The 24,154-nt window shown below is 43.3% G+C and overlaps 1 protein-coding gene across 11 annotated transcripts in view; it reads left to right on the forward strand.

The window, feature by feature from the left end:
* The first annotated feature begins 6,401 nt into the window (after positions 1–6,401).
* Positions 6,402–24,154, forward strand: part of prom1b (prominin 1 b) — a 55,735-nt gene continuing 37,982 nt past the window's right edge. For 10 of the 11 annotated variants that reach the window (XM_017709395.2, XM_037532884.1, XM_037532885.1 and 7 more), the window contains exons 1-3: positions 6,403–6,988; positions 23,410–23,471; positions 23,610–23,636. In XM_017709395.2, coding sequence (XP_017564884.2) covers positions 6,730–6,988; positions 23,410–23,471; positions 23,610–23,636 — 348 coding nt within the window. In that variant the 5' untranslated portion in view covers positions 6,403–6,729. Of the gene's footprint in view, positions 6,989–23,409; positions 23,472–23,609; positions 23,637–24,154 lie in introns of all 11 variants that reach the window. The other variant, XM_037532882.1, reaches the window with a different exon arrangement.

Raw genomic sequence — 24,154 nt, forward strand, 5'->3', positions numbered from 1 at the left:
CCTGAGGTGTTTTGGATGTGTATTTTTTTATGCATTGTTTTTGGCGGGAAACGATCTAGCAACCCTGGATTTTGAAGCAGGAGAAAATAAATGGCTGATTTTGTTCCCAACTCCTCCTAATGCACTACGTCTTCTTTAATCGGTCACTCCTCATCATCTGCCTGACACTAAGGCACTGTGTGCCAATGTAATTAGCTGAACTTAACTAGCTAGCAGGCTCGGACTTCTCTTCCTCGCTCCTGCTGTGTGATTATTAATGCTACTGGACAGACAGTCCATCGTAATAAGATCCTGTATGTCCACAGCAGAATTTGCTGCGTTCTGGTCTAAAGACAGTTCAGTGTAACGTGGCTGAACCGTCGCCAAATGTCTGTCATTTCCAAGTACAACGCCAAAACAACAAAAAAACATGCACTCTGTGTGGAGTGAAGTGGTTAAATAGAAGAAATTGTGTGATGTTTTTAACTTCACTGAATCGGAAATCTGTGTTGCACTGATCTCTGTGGGACTGAACCATACACTAACCTTATGTAGCTAACAATAGACTCAGATACCAGCAGACCTGAACTGAAGTGGGTGCTGTTACTGGTTGAATGCTGTTACTAAGGAAAATGAGCCCACACTACATGTATATGGAAACTACAGAGGCATTGGTGTCATTTCTGAGGCATTTTCAATGCGGAAAATTAGCTAACTTTATCAAAACAGGTGAACTGTTCACTGAAACAGCTTGAATGATTTCTCCTACCATGGAAGGCTGGCTGGATTTGTTAAGCAGTGGGGAGAGGGATCTGAATGGCGTTTAAATCAGGGGATTGTCACAGATGCAGTCGTATTATACTGAGAGAAACATGAGCCCAACTCAGGGGGCTCTGTCTGCATTAGATCACGGCTCTTTGTGCGTGTTTGAAAGAGAGCAGGCAGCCCACGCTGTCAAATGCACAGAAAGGCTATGCAAATGGATGAGCTGATCATTCAAGATACTGTACATCCTGACTGTATTCTTTATGCAGAGCAAAATCCCCAATGTTGAATAACAGCGCAGGCCTGTAGGGGTCCGTAAGATATATTAGTGGTATTTTTGTGATCAGTGTCACTTGCGCTAACCCAGTACAGGACAACACAAATGTAAAAAAGGCTCAGGGTTAAAAATATGTGTCTAAACATTTTCATATGGTGGCTATTGCTTCATAATCATCTCTGATTTAGTCCAAAGAAGGAATTGTAAAAAGACCACTGCAGCCATCTACGACAAGTGAGTGAGACTGGAGTCCAGCATGGTCTGGGGTTTTCCCTGCTCTAACACACCAACTAAATCTGGTTTTAAGTTGATAAGCTAGGAGGCTACAGATCTAGCAAAGTCAAGAGGCTTTTATTGTCATTCCATCTATGTACAAGTACGCAGTGGAGTGAAATTACGTTCCTTAAGGAACAACACAGAGCAACATGGAACAAAAAGTCCAAAGTGCAAACGTGCAGATATAGTGTGCAAACAAAAAATTAAGCTAGAAACAGTATAATAAATACGATAAATTAAACCGACATTAGACACAGTAAACAGACAGGACAGTGCAGCCCCGACACAGCACTCATTTCTGGACATGAGGTAGTGGGAATAAGGTGCAGAGATTTTAACCATACTGAGATCTCTAAGTTCACGCAGTCAGATAACAGACATAAACACAGCAGTTACTGAGGTAGTAATAGTAGCTGGGAGTGCTAGGAGGATACAGATCCAGCTGGAAGTGCTAGGAGGACACAGATTCAGCTGGGAGTGCTACGAGGATGCAGATCCAGCTGGGAGTGCTACAAGGACGCAGATCCAGCTGGGACTGTTAGGAGGACGCAGATCCAGCTGGGAGTGCTAGGAGGATGCAGATTCAGCTGGGAGTGCTAGGAGGATACAGATCCAGCTGGAAGTGCTAGGAGGACACAGATTCAGCTGGGAGTGCTAGGAGGATACAGATCCAGCAGGGAGTGCTAGGAGGATACAGATCCAGCAGGGAGTGCTAGGAGGATACAGATCCAGCTGGAAGTGCTAGGAGGATACAGATCCAGCTGGAAGTGCTAGGAGGATACAGATCCAGCAGGGAGTGCTAGGAGGATACAGATCCAGCTGGGAATGCTTGGAGGACACAGATTCAGCTGGGAGTGCTAGGAGGACACAGATCCAGCTGGGTGTGCTAGGAGGACGCAGATCCAGCTGGGAGTGCTAGGAGGACGCAGATTCAGCTGGGACTGTTAGGAGGACGCAGATCCAGCTGGGAGTGCTAGGAGGATGCAGATCCAGCTGGGAGTGTTAGGAGGATGCAGATCCAGCTGGGACTGTTAGGAGGATACAGATCCAGCAGGGAGTGCTAGGAGGATACAGATCCAGCTGGGAGTGCTAGGAGGATACAGATCCAGCTGGGAGTGCTAGGAGGACACAGATTCAGCTGGGACTTTTAGGAGGATGCAGATCCAGCTGGGAGTGCTAGGAGGATACAGATCCAGCTGGGAGTGCTAGGAGGACGCAGATTCAGCTGGGACTGTTAGGAGGATGCAGATCCAGCTGGGAGTGCTAGGAGGATACAGATGCAGCTGGGACTGCTAGGAGGATACAGATGCAGCTGGGACTGTTAGGAGGATACAGATCCAGTTGGGAGTGCTAGGGGGATACAGATCCAGCTGGAAGTGCTAGGTGTATACAGATCCAGCTGGAAGTGCTAGGAGGATACAGATCTAGCTGGGAGTGCTAGGAGGACGCAGATCCAGCTGGGAGTGCTAGGAGGACGCAGATTCAGCTGGGACTTTTAGGAGGATGCAGATCCAGCTGGGAGTGCTAGGAGGATACACATCCAGCAGGGAGTGCTAGGAGGATACAGATCCAGCAGGGAGTGTTAGGAGGATACAGATCCAGCTGGAAGTGCTAGGGGGATACAGATCCAGCTGGAAGTGCTAGGTGTATACAGATCCAGCTGGAAGTGCTAGGAGGATACAGATCTAGCTGGGAGTGCTAGGAGGACGCAGATCCAGCTGGGAGTGCTAGGAGGATACAGATCCAGCTGGGACTGTTAGGAGGATGCAGATCCAGCTAGGAGTGCTAGGAGGATACAGATCCAGCTGGGAGTGCTAGGAGGACACAGATTCAGCTGGGAGTGCTAGGAGGATACAGATCCAGCAGGGAGTGCTAGGAGGATACAGACCCAGCTGGAAGTGCTAGGAGGATACAGATCCAGCAGGGAGTGCTAGGAGGATACAGATCCAGCTGGAAGTGCTAGGAGGATACAGACCCAGCTGGAAGTGCTAGGAGGATACAGATCCAGCAGGGAGTGCTAGGAGGATACAGGTCCAGCAGGGAGTGCTAGGAGGATACAGATCCAGCTGGGAGTGCTAGGAGGACACAGATCCAGCTGGAAGTGCTAGGAGGATACAGACCCAGCTGGAAGTGCTAGGAGGATACAGATCCAGCAGGGAGTGCTAGGAGGATACAGGTCCAGCAGGGAGTGCTAGGAGGATACAGATCCAGCTGGGAATGCTTGGAGGACACAGATTCAGCTGGGAGTGCTAGGAGGACACAGATCCAGCTGGGTGTGCTAGGAGGACGCAGATCCAGCTGGGAGTGCTAGGAGGATACAGATGCAGCTGGGACTGTTAGGAGGATACAGATCCAGCTGGGAGTGCTAGGAGGACACAGATCCAGCTGGGAGTGCTAGGAGGACGCAGATCCAGCTGGGAGTGCTAGGAGGACGCAGATTCAGCTGGGACTGTTAGGAGGACGCAGATCCAGCTGGGAGTGCTAGGAGGACACAGATCCAGTTGGGAGTGCTAGGAGTATACAGATCCAGCTGGAAGTGCTAGGAGGATACAGGTCCAGCTGGGAGTGCTAGGAGGATACAGATCCAGCTGGAAGTGTTAGGAGGATACAGATCCAGCTGGAAGTGCTAGGAGGACGCAGATCCAGCTGGGAGTGCTAGGAGGACGCAGATTCAGCTGGGACTGTTAGGAGGGCGCAGATCCAGCTGGGAGTGCTAGGAGGACACAGATTCAGCTGGGAGTGCTAGGAGGATACAGATCCAGCTGGAAGTGTTAGGAGGATATAGATCCAGCTGGAAGTGCTAGGAGGACACAGATCCAGCTGGGAGTGTTAGGAGGACGCAGATCCAGCTGGGAGTGCTAGGAGGACGCAGATTCAGCTGGGACTGTTAGGAGGGCGCAGATCCAGCTGGGAGTGCTAGGAGGACACAGATCCAGCTGGGAGTGCTAGGAGGATACAGGTGCAGCTGGGACTGTTAGGAGGACGCAGGTCCAGCTGGAAGTGCTAGGAAGATACAGATCCAGTTGGGAGTGCTAGGGGGATACAGATCCAGCTGGAAGTGCTAGGAGTATACAGATCCAGCTGGAAGTGCTAGGAGGATACAGATCTAGCTGGGAATGCTAGGAGGACGCAGATCCAGCTGGGAGTGCTAGGAGGACACAGATTCAGCTGGGACTGTTAGGAGGACGCAGATCCAGCTGAGAGTGTTAGGAGGATACAGATCCAGCTGGGAGTGCTAGGAGGATACAGATGCAGCTGGGACTGTTAGGAGGATACAGATCCAGCTGGGAGTGCTAGGAGGATACAGATCCAGCTGGGAGTGTTGGGAGGATACAGCTCCAGCTCGGAGTGCTAGGAGGATACAGATCCAGCTGGAAGTGCTAGGATACAGATGTAAACCGCAAGACATCCTTAATTTTGGCTGCTTAACTTCACTTCCTTAGATTTGAGTCATTATGATCTAAATGTGCCTCAGTAAAGCTGCTGTTGGTCGAAATCGAAGCTGTTCTGCGTGCTAGCTAAGCTATGACTGAACAGCGGCTCTCTTCCAGTTAGTGGCGCTGTTTAACATTTAGATGTTAGATTGCTTTGACCTTTGTTGAATGGTGGTCTTGAAATAATGCACAGCTGTCATTTATTTGGCGACCCTGTAATCGAGCTGAGCTTGCTCGATTGTTTTCACATGAACTAATCCAGGTTGCAGTGGCACCTAAAAGAGCCCACCAAGCGGCTCAGTGGTCCTGAACTCGGATAACTGTGTTAGAAAACATCCACAGTCTGATTCGTGTGGAAAAGCCACTGGAGCACGTGAGCGACCGGCCCTGCTTTTGTGACGTTCTTTCTTCAAAGTGGGAGAGAGAGAAACGGATCTTTCAATTTTTCTGCTGTTTTGCTCAGATCGAGTGACGCGGGACCAAAGTACCAAGCAGAAGCAGCAACATGCGCGTCAGGCACAGCCAAAACTCGCAGGACGCTTTTTAAAGCTTGTGATGAAGTTGTATTACAACATTGTAGCGTAGCTGCTAGATGACGTTAGAGCTGAGCATTTCAACATCAGTAGCCACGTTTACATGCAGCCTGATAATCCGTTAATAATCCGACTAATAGCTCAATCGGAATGGAATACGTCCATGTAAACACCTCAATCGGAATAGTCTAGTCTGATTGAGGCCATTCGGAATACAATTTCTATCCGATTGAACGAGGAGGGTAAACCTCTAAATAATCCGTTAGATAGAAGAATAATATCCGTGTAAACGCCTGAATCCGTTTACACTCCAATCGGACCGTGTGAGAACGTTCTGCGCATGCGCATCGCGTCATAGCGAGAGGTTTATACCGGGCAGAAACTGGTCATCAGAGGAGACGAGGTTTATACTCTGAGCTTTAAAAGACGGCGGTGGGACGGACGGCCAGCTTATGTGTCTCAGAGCACGACGTCTTCCTTTATAAGCGCATGTGAAGGACGTTTTTCTGAGCCTGACGTCAGTTTAAAGACATTAAAAACACAAGCGCGCCAACTAAAACTCACGTGATGCTCGCTGTCATGGTAACGGTTACTCTCAGCGCTGCTCCACGCATGCGCGTCATTTTGCATCGGATTACTTGTAGTCGGTATGTAAACGAAGATTTTCATCAGACTGTTGAACAGAGTGAGAATAAACACCTCAGTCTGAATCTGTAATCGGACTGTATTCAAGCGGACTGGCAAAAGTCTTTGCGTGTAAACACAGCCAGTGTGTCCGTGACCTGCCCATTTCTTGGCGGAATACTTGTTCATGTTGATTATTGTTAATAATAAATTAACTTTCTGAAAATGTGTGTATTTCGTCTTGTTGTGTTATAAAAGCGATAAGGCACTTGAGACTGTGCGTTGCTCTGCTTTGCGTGGGGCCAAAGACCTTTCCTCGTGAAAAACCGCAGTAAACATTGTCTTCGCCAGAGAAAAGCGCCCTTTTTGAGCCTGCGGTGCGGAGGCGCCTTTAAAAGGGTCCGTTCTGATATCAGTGTCTGAATTTTTTGTCATTTTTTACGAGAAGCGTCGTCCACGGCCGCCCCTATTTACGCATGCGCGCCACAAACGTACCGACGGCTACGCGCACGCGCAAAGCCTCGCGCGCTCCAGAACGAGCGGCGGAGGAGCGCAGACCGAGCGCTGAGGAGCCGCGGAGCACACGGAGAGAGATGAGTCCCGCAGACCCGACACGGCGGAGCCGCGCCTGAGCTCAAACTGGAGCGCGCAGCTCTTTTTCTCTCTTTTCACCTTCCCGCTTTTTCTCGCAGCGCTTCTTCTTTTCCCCTTCATGTCTAAATCCAGCAGCGGCTCCGAGAGCACCGGCTGAGGCGCGTCCTCGCTCCGTTGTCGCCGCTGTTTTTATTTCGTATCTTCGGTTTCTTTTCTGAAGTCCCTGCTCTTCACGTGCCGCCTCGCGATGCTGTGGAACGCGCGTCTCGCGCTGCTGCTCTATTGCTGTGGCTGCAGCTGGGCGCGCGAGCAGCAACCCGAGTCCAGCGAAGAGCCGGCGCGCGCAGACACGCACCGGGCCCCCGCCGCCGAAGCGCTGGAGTTCGGCTACGTCCCGTCCGTGGTGTACGAGACACACGCGTACTACGAGCCGGGCGCCATCGGCCTCCTCTTCCACATGGTGCACGCGTTCCTCTACGCCGTGCAGCCCAACCCCTTCCCCAAAGGTGAGCGCTTCAGCTTCCAGGGCGCGTGCGACCGCTGCGCATTCCAGGGTTCAGTGCACGTGCAGTCGGTTTAAATGGCAGTGTGCGTGCGGAGCGGGTGCGTCTGTGTTTCCAGTCAGAGCGCACGCGGCCAGGGTGCGTTTAAGCTGTCAGTGCGCGTGCGGCCACGGTGTGCTTCAGCGTGCAGTGACTTTGCTTTTCGGCTTTCAGCGCGCGCAGCAAGTGTGCATTTCAGCCTTTGGTGCGCGTGCAGTGAATTTCCAGTTTTGTTTTCAGTGCGCGTGCTGTCAGTTTCCATTTAAGCGGTCAGTGCACGTGCGCACGCAGACTGTGCATTGTGACGTGCGGTGTTTGGGCAGTTCGCTTGACTGTAGAAGTGACAGGAGCGCGCGATGCTGAACGCGGTCAGCAGCTCTGAATAGGAATGTGGCTTATAACGTGCTAATGATTACCATGTTGAAAGGACCAGGATGCTGGTCTAAGCTGGGCCATGCTAGTTTCTGCTGGTCTGGTACTGGTTTAGCTGGTCACCCAGCATGGTCGTGCTGGTTGACCAGCATACCATCATCCAGACCACCACATGTGCTGGCTTTGCTGATGACCAGCCTGCTGCTTTTTGTAGCAGGGTAGGTCAGCTGGATACGTTGCTCCATGCTTTTTGGGCTTGGCAAGTTCCTCTTGGTTAGAGATCTAGGAGACAATGTGCTTCACACACCAGAAACCATGTTGGCTGTTACTACCATTGTATTTGAAATTTGACACGTTATAATAACGCTATAAATGGTAATAGACAAGTATTTGCATCATGTTTTGGTGTACTGGTGTTAATGCCTAGCTAGTCTAGTCTTGCTGACAGCTACTGATAGTATACTCAGCGCTTCAGACTAGATCAAACTGTTGGGGTAGACATACAAGATTTTAGACATAAGCACATGGTAGGGAAGGTGTTCAGTGTCAGCGTGAAGCTGGTTCAAAACAGTTAAGGCAGGTTGAGTTAGTTCATGTGGTGATTGGCAGTCAACGAGTGTTTACAGGTGTTGGTAGTGACAAACTGTGTGTGAACATGCACTTAGAGGTGAGCTCAGGTTAGAGCCCATAGCCTTATAAAAAGAGAGTGACAGATGATTAAGGGGCGTTTTTAAAAAATTCTTGTTAATTCAGGTGTGTACATGTGGACCAAGTCATTCAGAGGAACCAGGGGTCGCAATGTCAACAATGCAAATATAGCCATTTTATTTAGTGTCCAAAACAAGTAATGAACCTACACATCTTCTGAGTTATGTTGATAGTGGGAAAATATCCCTGCTTTGTCTTGCAACAGTGTACCTGTTTGACATGAACAGATTGAAAACAATATCCAATCTCAGAATTATCGTAAAATAACGTCTCAGGTGTCAGACATCGTATTCGTAACTGTTTTGGGTGACAGTTTTCTATTTTTCTTTTTTGGATTAAAATGAAAAGTTGAAAGACAAAGGAGGGCTAAAATGAGCATGTCATTAATGCTGAAAGAGCAGACATTAGAAAGTAATATTAGGGGCTTTTTGTTTAGTCCCAAGATTTGTTTTCTCTCTCTTTGTGGTATTAGCAGGTGTTTATGTGAGGGCAGGTTGTTGGGAGAGAGGAACAGAGTGGAGTGTGTGTGCGTGTGTGTTTAGAGGAGAATAGGATTGCAGTGGTAAGTCCCTGCTGCCTAATCAATTAGCCGATCTGCCTGATTAGGCGGGGCTCTCTGAGTCACCTGCCCAGTCAGGTAAGCTGATAATCTCAGTGCCATATGCTGCCAATGCAACGCCTGCTCCTAACCTACACAGTGCTTATGCAAACAAGTACAAAACGTACATCCACCCTGCACATCACATAGGCGTGTATGGCAAAACGTTTAAATACATATGCAGTGTTAAGTGATTGCTCACAGTGTGATTACTAATTAGTTAATTAGACAGTGTATCAGATAAAGAGCCATTTCAGATGATCTGGTTGTTTCCTGGATCTGCTGGTAATCTTACAGAGAATTGATAAAACCTGCTCATAACCATTCGCTCATGTTCGGAGGGTCTGGTTACTCTGGATACCTCTTCGACTGACATCAGAGCTAGTTAAAAAGTGCTTAGAATTAGGCCTGTGCCTGTAAACAGTTCACCAAGTAGTAACAGTCCTGCTAATTTAACAAGCACATAAGCCACTTGCAGAGTCTGTTCTTCCTTTATGTGAATATGATCAAGCTTTAAGTCATATGATGTCGTACATTATTACTTTTGGTACCTGGCGTAGATGAGGTTGTTCTAGAAATGAAAATGTTGAACTGCTCTGGTTTGGTACCTTTGGGGTTGCAGGGCAATGGGGGCCATTGCAGGTATGCTTATAGAAAAAAGCTGCTTATGGTCTGCTGGATATTTTAGGCCATCTTAAGAACAGAGCATCAAGTTTCAGACATCAGACAAAACGTGTTTGGGTCTTGGGAAAAACACTGTCATGTGTCAGCTCATGTACAGTTAGGTTTAAAAAACAGCCTCAGACAAAAAGAGATCTAGCTAAGGAGTCACAGACACCATGGCCTCAATCAAAACAGGCTCAATCATAACATGACTGTATACCACAACCATGACTTTTACTGAACAGCGAACAGAACATGTCCTTATATTTGGCAAAGATGAAGTTTTAGCTTGCACACTCTTACAGTGACTATTACTATTCTATATAGCATCCTGCCTTTCCCAACAACCCCAGCACAGACCTGCTTAAAACATAATTTGGCAAGCTGTTTGACTTAAGATGGTTTCTGGGACTTTCATTCTCACATAACCACTAATGAGGAAGGACCCCGAACGACTGTGGAGTGGCAGTTTATTCACCATGTTATACCATGTTATACTTACTGATGATACCCAATATGAAATATGAAGTAAGCAGCCTCACAAATGCTAAACCAGATACACTTTATGGTAGTAAAGTAAGCCATTATGTGCTAGACTTTTCAAACACTTACTCATAGTTTGTGAGAGTTGCCATGATAATGACTTCCATTTTAATAAGGGACGTAAGCAACATGAGGCTAAAACGATGCTTTGTACTGAAGTGTTCCGCCAGCGCAGTTACAAAGCAGTGCAATTAATTTGGGCCCGGTAGGCTTTAAATCTCTGCTTACAAATAGGACCACGAAGCTGACCTTGACGGGGAAGTGGTTCCTTAACTTTTAAATAGATTTTTTTCTCTTTTGCCTGCATATGAAGTACAAACAGTGCATCAGTGTAAAGCTGAATTTGTGACACGAACTGTATTGTTGAGAAGCTCATCTAGAACAGCACTTTTTAGACTTTGCTTTGGAGAAAAATGAGCTTTACACAATTTCTCCCTTACCCCAACAATAGCTGATCAGCCAAGACATAGTAGGTAACTAGCAACACTTAGAACTGGTAACACGTGTCTGTTTACAGCCATGAAATACATAAGTGGAATTTCTTTCTTTCTTTCCTTTTCGTATTGTATGTATGCACACTGTGCATCTTCTGTCCTGGTTTTACTTCATTTACACACTCAGCAGGGAGTGACATCCAAAAAAGTATTTTTTTTGTACTTAATATAATTTAATGTTTAGCCATTATGAAGCCGCTGTGAAAGGCTTTGTTTATATCTTAAATGTTTAGGTATATAGAAAATTTCAAAAATGGAATAAATTTGCCTATTTTTAATTATTTAATGTAATTTTGTCCATTTGAATAGATTACAGTATGTCAAACAGTGTCATAAATAGGGGTGGGTGATATGGAGAAAAATCACACCACAATACTTAGACATTTTCATGACACATGATGTTTATCACGATATTTTGACACGCAGACACTGCGCCATTAGTTCCACATTAAAAACCACCATAAAAACCTTTGTTTCACACACTGAACTAAATCAACAGGATTAATTATGCCGTCTTTTAATGAAGCATGACTCTGAGTACTGACGATTATCACAACAAAAAGGGTCAACTATAATGATAAAATATTGTCATATTGCCCACCTCTAGTCATAACCTGCATAAGCAAATCTACGTTAGTTTTGACAGTCCAGCGAACTTGGAGGTGTGTGATTATTCAGGAATGCCATTTGCTCAGTGCTAATTGGCAGAGCTTCCATTACTTGTTAGCTACTTACTTACTAAGTACTTCAAACACCAAATATGTCTCGAATACATGTCGGCTTCATGAATTTCATTTTTTCCAAAAACATTCTTTTAAACATTCTTTCAAAGCTCTTGATCAGCGTGGAAAGTTAATGCTACTGCACCGTCGGTATTTAACATGCAGATTTAATGAATAGCTCTGAATACACAAATCTATTTGATGAGTACATTTAAATGTGTATAATCCACTTAATCATGCTTACACCACAAAATGAAGACCCTTGGAACACATACATCCACTTGCATGGCATAAGGACGTCACATCCTAAATGATTATCTGTGGTGTATTTGCAGTGCCTTATTTTAATCTAGCAGGGTGATCAGTGAATATTAAGGAGGTTTATCTGAGCTGAGACAGAGGCTGTGCTTCTAGATTTAACCTGCAGGCCCAGATGCTCCTAACATACTGCGCCTGTATTGTGCATCGTTTTTAATCTCCACTTTATTGCATATACATAGAATTTGTCTTGGTACATGACTTGACTTGGAGATGCTCATCAGCGTGCATTAGGGTACAAACGAGGCACAGCGATATGAAGAGTGTATATAAATATAGATATCTATGTTGTCTGTGTCTACGTTATGCCTTCTCCAAGATGCTAAGAGGAAAACTGTCCAGTGAGGAACTGTTTTTCTCTGTGCTATCTTAGTATATCTAGCGAAGTGAGTTCTGCAGTTGGTTAGGACTTCATAAGATGAAGAGAAGTACGAACATGTCAGAATAACTATCAGTGCAATTACAGATTGGCTAAGAAAACAGCCAAACATCACTCTAGGTTATCTGGAAGCTCTAGATATGTCACTGACTGTGAATACGAGTAAATAGAAAGGCCAAAATGTTTTAATGCGAATGGCCTTTAGCTTAAAGTGACCAAACTACTAGAATCTCATACTTGCAGGGATGCTAGCAGAAATTAGTATTATAATATAAGTGGGTTTTTTTCTGATGTTTTGCTGGATTTTTGACATTTCGAACGGAAGGCCCAGTCATGATAACAGTCATGATTTGATGTGCGTAAGCTTCATGTTAATTTCATTAGCTACAGCTACAGTGCAAAATAAGTAAACCTCCTGCACCAAGTGTGATTTCTTCGAGGATACTATTATTGATTCATCCGTATTTTTTTCATGTATCTTCCTCTCTCTGGTCCACTCATGTTCTGTCAGTGTATCTGCCCATAATTAAAAATATATACAGTACCGTGTGAAAGTCGGGGATTCCCAGTCAAAGTAGCCGTTACATACATTTTGTTCATTTTTCTGTAGCAGAGAAAAAAACAGAAAACATGTTTTTAACAGAAAATTTCACTGAAGCTGCAATAGCTAAATATAATATCAGAATGCTCAGTGTTTACTGTGTCCACTCTGTGCCTCTGCCTCTTCTTCTCCAGGAGAAAAAGAGATATTTTACATGTTTCGGGTAAACACAAAGTTCAGTCTAAGAGTTGTTTGTGTGCTCTGCTTCTCGCGATTTAAGTAATCCCAATTATAAATTTAGTCTCAATACCCTCACCAACTTTAATCTAGGTTGTCCATTTTCAATGTTCAAATGCAAATTTTCTTCCTTTCTTGACTATTTACTTTCTCTGTAGTGGCTTCTGGGCAGCTTACACATTATTTCAGATCCATGGCATTGAGTGGTCTTCTCACCGTGGAAGGATGGACAGAAACACGAGTTTTTTCCAGATCCGAAGCAAGAGTGGAGCTTGATTTTCTTCTCTGTCTTTGAAAGATGAAAGCTGTAAGTGCTGTTAATCTGATAGTGACAGTTTTGGTGGTCTACCTTGGCCGTTATGGGTTTTTCACTTACTTTCCTTTGACTTGACTCTTGATTATGGAAGTGGATTATCTTGTATCTCCTTTAGCCATTTCAGATGCAAACTTTGCAAGACAGGTAAATTGTGTTTGGGTATTTGCTTGTATGAACTTTGCTTGTGTCTCTATGAAGGGGAACATCATATAACTGTTTTGTGAAGATCTTTTGTTGGGGGGACAACTGGTGCTCATTGGTTTTAAGATTGGAAGGATGGAATTAATGTGGTAGTAGATTGTGCCAAAGTAAAGAGTTGTCTGTAATGTCTGGTGTATCAGTCTCTTTACCCTGAAAAGAAATGTTACTTTTACTTAGTAACTCAAGCAAAGCTACTTTCAGGCACCATACTGTGAGAGAAAGGAAAAGAAACAGAGAGGGATGAGGTGAAAAGGTGAGATAAGGCAGAATTAGTGAGAGAAAATAGACTGGGGAGGAAGGTAGAAAGGGGGGATTGAGGATTATAGAGGGAGAGAAAGAGAGGGAGGGATTGAAATTGACAATGAAAGAGCTAGAAACACAAACAGAGAAAAAAGGGATCGCTTAACTGCCCAGTAGCAAGACCCTTTAAAGAGGATTAACCATATGCCACTCTATACAGTTCATTCTGTCTCGTTCTCATTCAAACAGAAATATAAACAAGTGCCGGCAAAGGTTACCGGTGCAGTGTTGCTTTGCTTTCTTTATAAAATAAAAGAGTTCCATGTGTAATATTACTGTGCTCCCAACGTGCCGTTGCAGCAAAAATATTTGTAACAGCATTGTGAAATCTTGAATGTAAGCTCTATAGACGTGGCTCACTACCAGACACAATCACGCTGGCACTGTCTTTGTCCATGAATTGGTCAATCGATTGCTCAAGCTGAGCATAAACAAAATTAGACGCTTCTGGTTCAGTGCTTGAGGCAGAGTTAGGGACTATCTCAAAATTACTGTCAAAAAGTCTTGCTACTGATTGATCAGCTCCTTAAGAAATAGCACTAAAGATACAATTTTTACTGCAAAGGTGATGGAATTTATCACTCTGGACGATCAGCAGTTCACTCTCGTGAAGGATGTTGGGTTTCGACGGCTGCTCAAACATCTTAAGCTACTTTACAAAACAGTAATCGTTATTTTTCTGACGTAGCCCTAGTGGAGCTACATAATATGGTAGCGACTCATGTTCACAAGCTCATTTATGATAATGTGACATCCCTTAGCCTTACCACAAACTTCTGGACATGATGTAGTGCCTGTGAGTATTCGTAGTTTAACCATGCAGTGGATAGACGACAGTTTTGAATTAAGGCGCGTCATGTATCCGAGCTACAGTGCTGTAGAATGCTGGCAGGGAGAGCTAATAAAAGCCAGGTTCAAGTTGATTTTTACACTTTTCTCATATACACTGAATGAAATAAAGCGCTCAGCATTATCAGCATACAGCCACTTCATAAACTGGTGCATTACTAGTTGTTTGTCAGAGAAATACAACCCCAATTCCAGTGAAGTTGGGATGTTGTGCAAAACATAAATAAAAACAGAATACGATGATTTGCAAATCCTTTTCAACCTTTATTTAATTGAATACACTATAAAGACAAGATATTTAATGTTCAAATGGATAAACTTTATTGTTTTTTTGCAAATATTCATTAATTTTGAATTCATTCATTTCATCATCTACAGTCCATAATATCATCAAAAGATTCAGAGAATCGGGAGAAATCTCTGCAAGTAAATCTCAGGCAGCACTGCATTAAAAACTGACATCATTCTGTAATGGATATTACCACATGGGCTCAGGAAGGAAAACCATTGTCAGGAAGGAAAACCATTGTCAGTGAACACAGTTCATCGCTCCATCTACAAGTGCAAGTTAAAATTCTGCACGTGTTACAACAGCGTGGCTTCATAGTAAAAGAGTGCAGGTACTAGACTGGCCTGCCTGCAGTCCAGACCTGTCTCCCATCGAAAATGTGTGGCACATTATGAAGCGCGAAATACGACAACGGAGACCCCGGACTGTTGAGCAACTGAAGTTGTACATCAATCAAGAATGGGAAAGAATTCCACCTACAAAGCATCAACAATTAGTGTCCTCAGTTCCCAAACGCTTATTGAGTGTTGTTTAAAGGAAAGGTGATGCAACACAGTGGTAAACATGCCCCTGTCCCAACTTCTTCGGAACATGTTGCAGGCATCAAAGTGAGTGAATATTTGCAAAAAACAATAAAGTTTATCCATTTGAACATGAAATCTCTTGTCTTTGTAGTGTATTCAATTGAATATAGGTTGAAAAGGATTTGCAAATCATCGTATTTTACTTTTTTGGGTTTTACGCAACGTCCCAGCTTCATTGGAATTGGTTAAAGTCCTTAGGCAACGGGCTCATGTTAAGGCACACGTGTTTTGAAGCACTAAGGTATAACATAAGATACTTACTTGCAAATACCAGCAAAACCATCTCATTTAATGGGATTATTGGCTTGTATTTTCACTGTCTTATAAAAATCTTATAAATAGTTTTTAGCATTTGGCTCAAATAATACACAAATGTGTTTTTCCTGGTCATTTTGTATTCTATGCTTTCGCAGTTCTGCACAAATGAGAAAGCTTTTCCCACTTGTGGTGTAACCAGCAAGCCGATTGGCTCTTTTTATTGAAGGGCAGGACTTTCCCGGTAAACAGATGACATCACTGCCACACTTGTTCAATGAGCACATTTACATTTACATTTATGGCATTTAGCAGACGCTCTTATCCAGAGCGACTTACAAAAGTGCTTGTCATTACTTCAGAATATCTCATGTTAATAAAGGTCGACATAATTTTAAAGAGCTTTGCTCTAAATTGCTACCTGAAGTTATCTATGCATTGAGACCTAAAACAAATACAACAAGTAGAAAAATACCTACAACTCAACACAGAGTCTACACAACACTAAACCTGCTGAAAAAAAATTTGTAATAAAATACAGTGAACAAAAAGAGGTGAAGATCTTTAATAGACAGTGTTAGTGATTAGATAAGTGTAGTGTAAAGAGATGGGTCTTCAGACGTCGTTTAAAGACAGCAAGTGATTCTGCTGTTCGGACACTTAGGGGAAGTTCATTGCACCACCTTGGTGCCAGGACAGAGAACAGTCTGGAGGCATGTTTTCCTTGTGATCTGCAAGATGGTGGGTCAAGTCGAGCCGTACTTGAAGCACGGAGGTCTCTGGGTACGGATCTAGCTTTCACCATTGATCTCAAGTAGGAAGGAGCTGGACCATTTTTGGCTTTGTAGGCCAACATCAGGGTTTTATATCTGATGCGAGCTGCTACAGGAAGCCAATAAAGGGAACGCAGCAGTGGAGTGACATGGCTGAATTTAGGAAGGTTGAAGACGAGTCGAGCTGCAGCATTCTGGATCAGTTGCAGGGGCCTGATGGTACGCATTGGAAGACCAGCCAGAAGGGAGTTACAGTAATCTAGTCTAGAAATGACTAAAGACTGAACGAGTACCTGTGTGGCCTCTCTAGAGAGAAAAGGTCGAATTCTCCGGATGTTGTAAAGGAGAAATCTGCATGACCGAGTCAGGTTAGCAACATGAGCCGTGAAAGAGAGCTGGTCATCTACAACTACCCCAAGACTACGAGCTTCTGTAGATGGAGTAATCAGGGTGTTCTCAAAGGGAATTGAGAGATCACACCGAATACCAGAAGATCCCGGGATGTAAAGCATCTCCGTCTTGCTTGGGTTCAGCTTGAGGTGGTGGGTTGTCATCCACGATGCAATGTCTGCCAGACATGCTGCGATCCGAGTCGATACCTGTGTGTCATTAGGAGGAAAAGAAAGGATGAGTTGTGTGTCATCAGCATAGCAGTGATATGAAAAGCCATGAGAAGAAATAACATGTCCGAGTGAGCGGGTATAGAGAGAAAATAGGAGAGGATCCAGAACTGAACCTTGAGGAACACCAGTGGAGAGGATGCATGGAGTGGATGTTGAGCCCCTCCATGTTACCTGGTAGGAGCGCCCCTCTAGGTAGGACTCAAACCACTTCCATGCTGTTCCTGAAATGCCAAGGCCAGAAAGGATAGACAGAAGAATCTTGTGATTGACAGTGTCAAAGGCTGCAGAGAGGTCGAGAAGAATCAGAACTGATGACAGTCCAGCTGACCTTGCTGCATGGAGTTTCTCTGAAACTGTGATGAGTGCAGTTTCAGTAGAGTGGGCTGGTTTGAACCCGGATTGGTTGGGGTCCTGTAGCTGGTTTTCAGAGAGAAAGACAGATAGTTGGTTGTAAACAGCACGTTCGAGAATTTTAGAAAGGAAGGAAAGGAGAGATACCGGTCGGTAATTGTTGATGTCGGTGCCATCGAGACTCGGCTTCTTTAGGATGGGGACCACCCTAGGTGCCTTGAAAGAAGATGGAACCATTCCAGATGACAGGGAGCTGTTGATGATGGAGGAAATGAAGGGAAGAAGTTCAGCTAAACAGTCATGGAAACAGAACAATCTGATATATGTTAGATATAGTAAATGTCGTATTCGCACAAAGGTCAGTTATGTTCATGTGTCTTGCTATGGTTTTTATGAAATAAATCAATGAATGAACTGTTTTTTTAAAGCAGCTGTAAATGAGTTTTTACCATCACAGGGTGCTGATACTTGATCAACCTTTGCCGGGCACAGAGAGAATTGATGTGCGTTTCTGTATACATGTGTTTGTGTCTATGAGTGCATGAGAGTAACGGCATCTTCAGTCCCACAGTCCAGTTGCTGTGACAGCTGGGGAAAATCACACATATTTGTGTCACTGCTTACTGACGAACACCTATCCATCTGTCCACACACGCACACCTCGAGTCCGCCCTAATACATGCTGCCTGATCTCCAGTGCATGTCATTGTTGAGTCTCAACTGGTGATTAGGTTTCTGGGACACATTGAACACACATACCATTAATGAAATCTACACAGTCTGTTACATGGTTGTTTCTTATCTATAATGTTGCCATATGTCATCAACTAGTAAAAGCAATCACTGTGCTGCAGTGCCTATAACACAGGGCTGACCCGTCTTCTTGTAATTTTGTCTGTTTTTATGGCTAGGATACATTTTCTGGCTGCGCACACATACATACAAATATACAGTCCTGCTACATCTTTTGAACAGAAATCACACCCTTAAAAAAGCATAAAGCAAAACATCAGGGTATCAGAAATGTCAGATGGGCATTCATGATCATCTAGTCCTAATGAAGGGTTATGGGGTTTACTGGGTTATGTTTTATAAGACATACAGTACATATGGATTACCAGATAAGCAGCTTTTCATTTGTGTTGTGACTGTTAATGTAGGTCATATTAGGTCATGTGTGACTAAGTGTGTATTTTAAATACTCTGTGACTCACTTAAGAGAAGTACGACACACATACACAAGGTCAAAGTCTTTACTGTTCCATGTTACTCAGGAGGATTCAGTCTGAAATCAAGTGACTTAATCACACACATACTATTATGTAACTCTGTGTGTAAGACCCGAAAAATACTTTATGCAAGGACACGAGCGCAAATGACAGTGCTTGGCCAACGCACTGCAAATTCTGTACAAACTCCTTGTGCTTTCTTGTGTTGCTGTAGAGGTTAAAACACTCAGTACTGAAGGGGGCGATAGAGTACAAGCCAGAGAGGGATCTACTTATTCCAGTAACTTCAACAGCTAAATGTGGACGGTAGAGGAGAATGAGCTGCTTCACTCCTACTCTTGGATTGGAAATCCGATAATTAATTATATTATATCCCATCTTTGCATGAGACTCAACTGCTCGTCTGCTATGGCAGTTGAGAAAGCACGCTGATGGTCCAAGACCGCTTGGTCAGGCTTGGGTGTCGTTATCGTGCCCCTTGCTTTAACTCTCAGAATGCAACTTGCAGTTGCGTCACATTATAAAATGCATTGTGAACCATTTTAAACACAACTTTGCATGGAAACCCCATCTGCGTAGCTCAAAGCGTCTGCGTTCATGTCCTTGCGTGAAGTATGTTTCGGGCCTGAAAGAGAAAGTTTATGTTTATTGTTTAACTTTTATAAAGGCATTACCACACAACTATCACACTATTTTAAACAGTGGTTTCAGCCTGAGGGCCATGACATGATTTGTGGGAAAAGTTGCATAGGTCAATTTTGACATATTTTGCCAATGAATTTTCCATGAAATCCCCATGCCAGTATTATTGTGTTCTTATCAGCCAAAACCCAGGCAGTGTGGCTGCCTGAGAGAAAGCAACGGCATTCTATTCTGTTCACTTAGTAGGGTGTGCAAATATTACCAACTCCTGGACTGAATAAAATTTAGATTTTAATATTCTAGTGGGAAACTCTAATTTTTCAATAGGCCCTGAGTTTCCTAGTTGGGGGCGTGTCAACAACAACAACAAAAAAAAAGCCATTGATCAACCAGCCATGTTTCAGTTATTCATCAGACAAAGCCTTAACACTGCAGGCTGCAACCATCCATAAATGGAAATACAGGTATAATGTATGTACACAGACTCTCTTTAATAACAGAAAAATAAAAGTAAACCAAAAACATGATCTTCACTTATTTCCAACCAAAACCACTTGAACACAAATGCTTACAAAGTCGTAAGTAGGAACTTCCGAGGAGGATTTGAAGGCAGCATTATCCACAAAGGGCCGGTGTGGCTTCAGGTTTTCATTCCAGCAAAGCAGGAGATCACCTGATCAGCAGTTTGAAGACTGAAACCAACTGATTAAACAAGTAGAATCAGGTGTGCTCCAGCTTGTTTTGAGTGAAAACCTGCAGCCACACCAGTCTTTTGTGGATAAGATTGGACACCCCTGCTCTAGAGGAACCTATGCCTCTGCCCTCATCTCCAAAATAAAAGACGAAACAGTTGTCTTTTTTACAATGCTCATCCCTGCATAACACCTAATGTCTCACCCATTACATGTAATCAGTTAGGTAGCATGTAAGCCCAGCCTTTAGTCTTGTCGATAGCAAAGCATTGCCAACATCTCCAGCTGCATACCTAGCGTGACTATCTGTGTATGACCCGTTTTGCCTTTGTGATTTTGCTCTGTCGTTGTTGTTTTGCTTTTCCGTGTTTGACCCTGGACTGTTTTTTGGGGCTCTCTTTATGTTTTTCCTGTTCTGGATATTCTACTTTCTTGGGTTTGACTTTGGTCTGTTTTGACCACGATTGTTGTATGAATCCCTTAGCCTCAAGTAAAGCTCTACAACTGGTTTCAGTTTGCTAGCGTCTGATTCGTTCTGAGAGCCTGACATCTTAATAGTATCAGGTTTATAATGGGGTATATTATAGACCTGAAAACTGGCACTAAAATCCTCGCCATATTGTGAAACACAGTAAGGAAAACTGAGAGCATTATCACCATTTTGTTATCAACAGCGGATTTTGTTAAGCGTACGATTAGACTGGACGGTTACCATGAGACAGATTGCTCTGTAGGTTAAGACAAAGCAGTCTTTTCAGCATCAAGATATCAGGTATTAGATTTGTGCGCATGCTGGTTCCAAATGTAATGTTGGGGGGGGGGCCTTTAGCTGATGATGGGCATTGGGCATGGTGACCTTAGGCCCATTAAGTAATAGTACATTTTTTTGAATATCATATGGATCATTAGTACTTCTAGGACGCTGAACACTATGTCATGTATGTACACAAACACACTGTATCACCTGACCATCACACGTATATGAGCACTGTTGGATGAGAAGATCTGGATCACAATTAACATTGCAGTTAATCCTAAAGATGTTAAGTGGGACTTTATGGAGCTCGCTTTGTGCATAGGCACAGGAACAGGAAAGTGCTGGCGCCGTGGAAGCCTGACACACTGTTCATATGCTGATGTTGCTTCCAGAGGCCATTTGTGGTGAGTGGTGCAACAGTGAGTGAATGAATGAATGAATGAATGAATGATGAATGAATGAATGAATGAATGAATGAATTAACTTTGTCATTGCACATTGTACTCGTACACTTACACAACCGAATTGAAGTACAAACCCCCCATTCTTGGTGCAAAATAAAGTAGAAAGAGAAAAATAAAATAAAATAACTTAAATACTATACGAGTTTCACTCAGTAAAATGTAAACAAAAAAAGACAATTGCACATGACCCATCAAACTTGAATTTTTTCCAGTTATAAATTGCACTGGCCCAAGGCATAGACCATTTTAAATGCTACCTGATTCAGCATCCAGCAGCCTTGCTCTTTAGGTTTTCATGCATTACATATTCATGGCTGGTCTGTTGTTGCTCCTAGATACTTCCATTTTACAATCATAGCACTTTACAGTGGACTGGGGCAGATCTAGCAGGGAAGACATTTCTTCAACTGATTTAGAGCAAAGGTGGCATCCTATGACAGTGCTACATAAAGTCACTGAACTCTTCAGTACAACTCATTCTACTGCCCATGTTTGGAGATTGCATGGCTATATGCTTGATTTTATACACCTGTTGGACATGAGTGAGAGCTCTGTTCTCCGATCAAACGATTTTTATGGATTCAGTTTTGAATTCACTGAAATCTTCACATCAAGTCAGATGTGCTTTTGATATTAAAAAGTCTGAAAATGTAAGATCTGGATTCATCAAGCCAAATATGAGACTCTGATTAACGTGGCGTGTTGGGCACTGCCAAAGCTCAACAAACTACAGGAGCTACCTTGAGCTCTCAAGTGGAATTCTGCTTTAATGTTAATTAGGACTGCAACTGTCAGTTTTTTTTTTTCATACGATAAAGAAAGCTCAAGATATGTTTCACAGTGTGGATTGTTTTTTTTTTCTTTATATTGTCATTGTTTCATTATTATTTTATCATTAGCAATTATTTTTATTCATTTTCTTAAATGAAACTTGAAACTACAAGGTAATGGAAAAGCATAATTGATAAACAATTGTTATAGCAGGCAGCATAGATTGCTGTTCCTAGGGATGCTACCCAATCTGGCAATCCTCACCAGGTTGCTGATACTGTTTGAACGAGTGGTCTAGGCCGTCTCTATTTATGAAAAAAAGCAAGCTACAATTAGTGTGTGTATGCTCTCTGAAGTCACTCTGAAAGTTTGAAATAGTAATTTAAGCAGAAGATTGGATTGTGCAGGAGTATTTTGGACCATGTTATACATCATTTTACATTTACGGCATTTGGCTGACGCTCTTATCCAGAGCGACTTACAGCTTGATCATTTTACATAGGTAGGCCAAGGCGGTGTTAGGAGTCTTGCCCAAGGACTCTTATTGGTATAGTGTAGGGTGTTTGCCCAGGTGGGGATTGAACTCCAGTCTACAGTGCAGAAGGCAGAGGTGTTAAGCACTATACTATCTCAACATCACTGCCTATTGCCTTCCACTCTCTTATTCTTGGAGATTGGAGATACATGTAGCGTTATTTGATTGTATCTGATTGTGTTTTTTAACTGGTCAGTTGTGACAGAATTCAGTTAATCTTGTGTGGTTTATCTTTAGGCCGATGTACTGGATGCCAATAATATGTGTTGTTTTGTCTTGTGTTTTCGCCGACTGCACCTTGTGAACCTGGTTCGTAACTCACACTCAGTTAAGATTAGCAGGCTGAATGTTCTTCACAAGGGATAGCTATTAGTGTTAAAGCAACTTTTTCTGTTCATCACTAGAGTCTGAAAAAAGCACGTGAATTCCAATCTGAGCTTTCACAGCGAGGTCACATGGCCACAAATCAGATACGTATCCAGTTTAGGACCACATATGAAACTGGCTCAGGTCGGATTTGAAAAGTTCAGATTTGCGTGTCTACCCTGAAAACATTAGATCTGAGTCAAAAAATCGGATTTGTGCCATTTCAACCTGTTGATGTGAACGTACCCTGTATTACAGAACATTCATTTCACCAGACTGGGGATGACCACAGGCAAAAAAGCAGAAAAGGTGTGAAACTTAGCATGAGGGACACATGCTAAGTTTAGGGCTAGGCAGGAGAGTCCAGTATAAGACCAACCAGTAATAAAAACAGCTCCACCCTCCCCGTTGGCAAAACTATGCCACAGCACTAAATTTCATAAGCAATTTGACCACAATCATTTCAAGTGGCAGACCAGCTGTTTAGACCTAGGGAGTCCAGTCTTATCCACAAAGAGCTGATGTGGTTACAGGTGTTCATTCTAAACAAGCTGGACCACACCTGATTCCACTTTTTCAGTCAGTTGGTTTCAGTCTTCAATCAACTGATCATTTGAGCTCCTGCTTTGTCGGAATGAAAACCTGCGGCCTCACCAGGCCTTTGCGGTAAAGGTTGGACAACCCTGGTTTAGACAAACCGGCGTAACAACAAGTAATTGATAAGCTATTGCTATAAGCTGAACAGTAGGGGAGTTAGATCAAAATATGTTTTGAATCCTAATCTAATTGAACAACCTCTTCTTTTTGTTATAGACCTCATTGTAAAACTTTTACAGCAAAACATGGGAGGAATCAAACCAGAGGAGCTTCAGAAGGTATGCCTATGTGTTTGTTCATTTATCTGTACTAAATAGCTAATACGTTTGTTATTGCCTTCATAATCCTGTGTCTAAATCTCATTTTGCAATGTTTTTCTTCTTCCCTGCTGTTCCCTCAATGTTACGGTGCAACAGCCTGAGAACGTTGTCCTAACGCTACAGGTAACAACCTCCAGCATCTTTACTAGCCGCTTTACTTTCCATTTACACTAATAAGTCTTAGACCATTTGAGAAAAATATGCTATTTGTCTGTCCAATAAGTGTTTACTTGCCTAGAAAAACAATAGAATTAGAATAAATACAAATAAATGACAAAACAGTCGCGCAACAAAATGTGATTCTACATCAGCGAATGTTAGCATAACCACAGATGGTTTAGTGGGGTTTTCCCTGATTTTAGGACAGTAAACCAGTTAACTCAGCTTTATTTCAGCAATACAAGCTAAACTGGTGAACATGATCAGAAAACAACTTCATGGTTAAAATAACAAACAGTGATGCATACAGGCCTTTCCTTTAGCAGGAGGATAATGTTGTTAAAACTTGTGAGGGAGAAATGATTTAAGAAAATAACAGAGAAATCTGTGAAGAATTTTGGCCCGCCTCCAGCACAAATACTTATAACATTAAAAGCTTTGTGAGATTCTGCTGTTTAAGAAATTTTACGATTAAAAACTAT

The sequence above is a fragment of the Pygocentrus nattereri genome, chromosome 22 (assembly GCF_015220715.1).
Source record: "Pygocentrus nattereri isolate fPygNat1 chromosome 22, fPygNat1.pri, whole genome shotgun sequence".
Classification (NCBI taxonomy): domain Eukaryota; kingdom Metazoa; phylum Chordata; class Actinopteri; order Characiformes; family Serrasalmidae; genus Pygocentrus; species Pygocentrus nattereri.